The sequence below is a fragment of the Hyposmocoma kahamanoa genome, unplaced genomic scaffold (assembly GCF_003589595.1).
Source record: "Hyposmocoma kahamanoa isolate Upper Pololo Valley unplaced genomic scaffold, ASM358959v1 92, whole genome shotgun sequence".
NCBI lineage: Eukaryota > Metazoa > Arthropoda > Insecta > Lepidoptera > Cosmopterigidae > Hyposmocoma > Hyposmocoma kahamanoa.
Window position 1 is genome coordinate 21,918,296 of NW_020654748.1, and position 6,000 is coordinate 21,924,295.

The 6,000-nt window shown below is 32.6% G+C and overlaps 1 protein-coding gene across 4 annotated transcripts in view; it reads right to left on the minus strand.

The window, feature by feature from the left end:
- The window catches only part of LOC113236497, a 76,529-nt gene that overhangs the window by 67,625 nt on the left and 2,904 nt on the right, over nucleotides 1-6,000 (minus strand). For all 4 annotated transcript variants that reach the window (XM_026472600.1, XM_026472599.1, XM_026472598.1 and 1 more), the window contains exon 9: nucleotides 3,429-3,479. In XM_026472600.1, coding sequence (XP_026328385.1) covers nucleotides 3,429-3,479 — 51 coding nt within the window. The remainder of the gene's footprint in view (nucleotides 1-3,428; nucleotides 3,480-6,000) is intronic.

Consider the following 6,000-nt stretch of genomic DNA (forward strand, 5'->3'; position numbering starts at 1 on the left):
ATAATTATTCGTCGTTATCGACATTAAAATCGAGCTCGAACATCCCTTACTTCACACAACCACTAGCTTTAAAGTTGTCGAAAATAAGTGACGTAATAGATTTTGTTATTTATTTACTTACAAAAGTTCTACTTCTGAGCACATCTCACAAATATTATAGCGCATTTTACGGTTGAAAACACAAAGAACAGATTTTAATCCGATTTCATAGAATCATTGTGAAATGCAGCTTAGGATGCAATCGATGTTTAACAGCATAAACTATGAAAGGTGCTAGGAATGACTCGTTATTTATATAGCACTAGTTTTTACTTTATTCGTACTTAAAATCAGTGGAATTATAAGATTGTGCTAAAATTCATTCTTCTAAATGTACGGATATTTAGTTTATTTTGCAAAATTTGACAATGTCATTGTCAGAATTTTACTTAATATCCATTGACTTACAAATAAATGGACGACGGGTCTAATACAAAAACCACGAAAAAAATGTCCCAAGTCAACCTATTCGAAATTTAAATTAGTAATGTCATCGCAGTATCGCGCTGTCAGTAGAACAAATGAAGACTAAAGCGGAGATAGCGCTCTGTATACGATTTTAGCGCCTTACCAGTGCGGACACTTTTTAGCGCGGACCCGACGTCCATATAATTGTAAGTCAATGTTAATATCCCATTGATTATGGTTTTGTAACAAAAAAGTTTGTACTTACACTAGAAAACAAATCTTAATCAAAATTTCACTGTCTCACAAAATTGTATCACCGGCCTAACTCAATGATATCTAATTGATCACAATTTAGTGATTTTCTTAATTAACAATGCTGCTATTATTAGATACGTACTTTATAGAGGTACGTACACTCTGATCGCGTGATCGGTTGGTAGTAGACACTGATAACTTACAATGTGTATGTATACTTTAATCACGATGTCGGTTTCACTTGCCGTACGATCTGTCGTAACGGATCGCGGGATTATATTCAATTGAAAAAATATTTCAAGCAGTTTCCCAACAAATCACATTATTTTTCAATACGTTTTCATTTCTTTGCTTTGGAATAATTTACAAAGAAAATAACAAATTGAACAAATTATTTTAATCTCATTAAAAAAATTTGCTTATTAGAGATTTTGTTACAAATTTGTAAACATTTTAGCATAATTATTAATAAAAATTGTAATTTATTCATGATGTAAACAAATACGTATTATAACTTCAATGATTACTTTAAATTCTTTAATACGTCTTTTTTTGTTAATTGTTTCAAAGTAACAAAAATTAAACCGTAATCAAAGTATACAAATTGACGATTATCAGTTTCCACTACCAATGCACGATCAGAGTATACACAACCCTTTATAATATCGCTTCTCACTAATATACCTTTTTAGTATGTATTTAAAAAAAAAAGATTCACAAAGAAAAAAATAATAATTCAAAGTAAATAAATCACAAAAACACACTATGAAAAACGTGCTTCTGACATACTTTTTTTTTATTTGTTTTGTATTATGGTTTGTAATCCCAAGAGCTGCAGCTGTTTGGCGAGTGCTGGTCGGCGGATTATTTTCGAAATGATCGAACACCGCCTCTTCCGTGTCAGGATCACGAACACTTGGGCGCACTTCTGGTCTATCACTTCTGGTCTATCACCCCGGTATGAGCCCGTAGTGTGAAGCCTCAAAACCATATTCCGCATAAGCAGGCTCTCGAAGGAAGTCAACGGCGTTCAGCTTCTGGTCTACCATTGATAAATCTCTCATGGTAGAGCTCGCGGGCTTGGTCTAAGCTTCCGTCCGCTGCTCCGACGCGCAGCACCATTTCATAATATTCTGAATTACTTAGAAATGCCATTACTACGATTATTCCGAAATTGTTGAATACAAGATATGACAGAACTACACGGGATATCAATGACGGAATGACCGAAAACGTCAATATCCATTTCTTTTTATTATTTATTTGTTTATATGCAAACTTTACAGCTTTTTCATTTTCGTTTACAATCATAATAATATACGTATATAGCCAATAACAAAGTTTGTCATATTACATTTTAATTATAGCGTTACTTTATCTAGCGTTAATCTATAGCCTAATCGAAAAACAAACATGTTGAAAATTTACATTAAGTTCTTAAATTAATGGTAATCTACATATTATTAAATTATTACATACAAATATAACATTATTATTATATAAATTATAAAGGTGTAAGTGTAAGTATGTTTTAGTGTTGTGTGTGTTTGTGTGTGTGTGTGTGTGTGTGTGTGTCTGTGCTCTGTTTGTTTGATAATTATTGCCTTCTAAACTGGGGGTGATCCTTCAATATGTTTAGAAATTGAGTGCGGTTTAAATGGAAGATGTCTCTAAATCTATCCTCATAAGTGCGCACTATTCTTTGCAAAACAGAGTGTTTTGCGTAATTCGAACGGGCTAAGGTCGTACACAAGAAGTGCATATGCCTCGTGCGTTTTGGACAGGCACACAGACCAATGCAAGCCGTTAATTCAGGACAATCCAATACGGAGTTAACCACGTCATATAGAAACTTCATGTCAGACAACAGACGTCTAACTTCGAGAGAATCTAGCTGATAGAAGTTAAGTCTGTCGAAGTAACCATCTTCCCTTTTGAGGCGGTAGTGCAATCTACGTGTGAAACAACGCTGCACGGATTCTAACTGGGCTATATGAGTCACATAAGACGGAGACCATATAGGGGCTGCGTACTCCATCACGCTAATATATAATATTAATCAAAAACAAAACTGTTTCCAATTCTATAATAGTCTACCATTTTTAAATAAAAATAAATTGAATATTTTATTTTTCCGCCATTTTCGACTAACTTCAAAGTAAGTAATTGTGTGAGGTTAGTGATGTAAAAGCACGATTTTAATATCTATGTATTTTCGTAATTTTATAAAATGAAATTAATTTAATTGTCATAATTTTCAACAAAAATCAATGCCAATTTACCTACTATTTGATAGTAACTCTCTACGACCTTGAATTTCCACTGCACCTTTCGGTTACAACCTGTATATAAAAGAAACTTTGATAAATTGGAGTTTGTCAATATAAAACAAATTAGTTAAAAATAGCTCTTTTTGGTACTCGTCACGACATCTGGTCTACCAGTAGGTACTAAAAGCCCGACTACACTGTCTTGTATTGAGACTCGCAGTCTTCTCGAGTTGGTAATGTGGAGATCATGGTTCCGCTTTGGAGACGCGGATTATTGTTTGGACCCACTCGTTAAAAAATTCTAACCCAAGCTATCAGTTGGACGTCTATTTAAGTCTGTTTTAAAATGTTTTATAATTTTATTGTTTTACATACAAGGACACTTTTACGTAATATCCAGATAATGTTTTATTTCACTATTTTCAAATTATTGTACAAATTAAAATTTTATCGTACCCACTGCTTGTGATTTCATATTTGCTGATGAAATTGAAGTAAGACGTATGCCTGAAATGATAACAATTTAATTAAGAAATTGGTAAAATAAGTTCTAGTCTTGTTTTTTTCGAATCACATGACGTCACAGTTCACTTTAGAAAACAAGGGTCGGTATCATAATGACTATATCATCAAAATGACCTGATCAGTATAAGGACTAGATCGCAAAACGACCATAATGACAATGCCCGTATCACTCTAGACAGAGATTAAAACAAACGCGTACATAATTATATAGTGTCGACTATATTTTCCAATGTCAGCTGATACACGGTGTCATTAGTGGCCATAGCAAAACGAGGTTTGTTAACACATGTTTATACTGATGGTAATGTATAACGCATTATATGGTCGTTTGATCGGTATCTACTTCTGGACCATTGATTCTATATAGAAGTACTTTTCCATGAGTTCAGTGTATAATTCCAAAATAATAGATACGAAACAATCTGTATTTGTAACATAACAAAATCCAAAAATTATAAAGGATTTTTATTTGGAAGAAGTAGTTTTAATAATCGATTTTTATGCACTCGATATACATTGACTAAACTTACGCAATGGTACGTTTAGGACAAATTTTGTTACGGAGAGACACTAACACTGTAAATGAAATAATATTCTTAGGGTAGACCGGAGGCAAAAGTAACACTTTTTATGCACGCTTCGATTATAGAACTGCTTTAAAGTATCCGTAAAACATTTCCCGTGTAAGATAAGGTAAATATATTTGGCTATAAACATTTGTTAGTGATTATACTGACAATTAAAAACGTGTAAAAACAAACAAAAATAGTAGTCTTAATTTTAACGGTATTGCTTTTTATGGCCAGAAATTTGAAATTTAGCCAGAAAAAATTGTAGTAATGTACTATAATCTAAAAACAATTAACCTAAATGCAAAATTTTGTACTCGAAATTTTTTAGTTTGAATGAGATGTTGATTGTGACAATCGCCCCCATAGCATAATATTAAAGCATCTGTTATCATATCACAGATTACAATATATTAATGTTTGCAGGCTATATTCCAAGGAAGCGCTTGTTCGTAAACCTGTGATTTTTATTCTTAGCACTTCTCCTCTACCTGCGGTGCAAATGAAGTCGTTAACAGAAGGTATCTACTCGTATTAATGATACTAGAGCATTTTCACAATGTTCAAGTTAAGTAATTTTTTTTTAAATAATATGCTTTAATTAAAAGCTGTGTTTTCTTTACGTTTATGTCGTCTGAACTTTTTAGTAAGTAAATAAACAATTTATTTGTTATACATCTTAAATCTTTAATATTTGGAATTGGTCGTAAAAAATATTATTTAAAAAATGCTCACAGGGTCAATTTTAACAGCGGGCCAATTGTAACATCACAATTGCCTCCGGAATATGTGTTACAATGCACCAGTGGAGGTATTAGAAAAGAATATTCATTATCTTCAAAACTACTGTAAAATACATACACATAGTAATATTATCACAATCTTTGATCTTTTAGAAACCTATTTTATCATTTTACACATATAAATTCTTCGTTAAAAGTCCAAAAATTTGTGTTTAAAAACCTATATATTCTTATTTTGAAGACACGGAAATACAAAACGATCTACAACAGTCGATCGCACCGTGCGCTACGGCCACAGAACAATATTACCCTAAAGGGTTACGGCGCTCGACTAAATACAAGACGGAACGTACAAGCACAGACGCGTAAAAACGACTGACCGTTTTCGAAATATAGACAATACTTCAATTGTCCCCTGTTACTTTTGCCTCCGGTCTACCCTACCAATAAAAATAAACGAAGCGCGTTTCTCAGAGCAGTACAAGTTTTTACATATCCAACGGTCCAAAGATTAAACAAATTTTTTCTACTTAATACGACAAATTATACGCATAAAGCATTGTAATTATAGTCAATGAAAGACATACAAAACTGTTGGATAAAGTTGTTTGGGCATCTGATACGACAAGACGATGATCAAAGGAAAGGGTGTCAGAAGAATACCTACACGTTAGTGTTGTGTTGCATTCTGAACCTCAGTATTAGGGCACTAAATAAAAATTGGTTGACATACCGCGACAAGAGCTGAACTTAGGAAGAAGAATTAGAACCCAGATGCTAAACTTGGAACGTGTTTACAACAGGAGCGGTATATATTTAATAGTAGACTTTTCAAAGCATTGAGTAAATAGAATAGCACTCAAATAATTGTTTAAACCAGAGCGAAGTGAAACTATTGGAACTATCTTGAATACTTAACTATTGCGTAGTATTGAGACGTCACAAAATTTATAATTTCGAATCAAGTTTCACCCTTCCATAATAAAATGTGAATGTTCATTTGATCACTTCACTGCACTTTTATTTTACATTAAATAACGAAAATTAACTTACAGAATTTTAAATGTCAAAAGAAATTTAAAACACTTGACGTAACCCAAAGATAATGAGTAGATTTTGTTCATTACAGATTAGCCCACAAACGTCATCAAACTATCTGATCATAGAAAAAAGAAACCAAAAAAAAGGTAT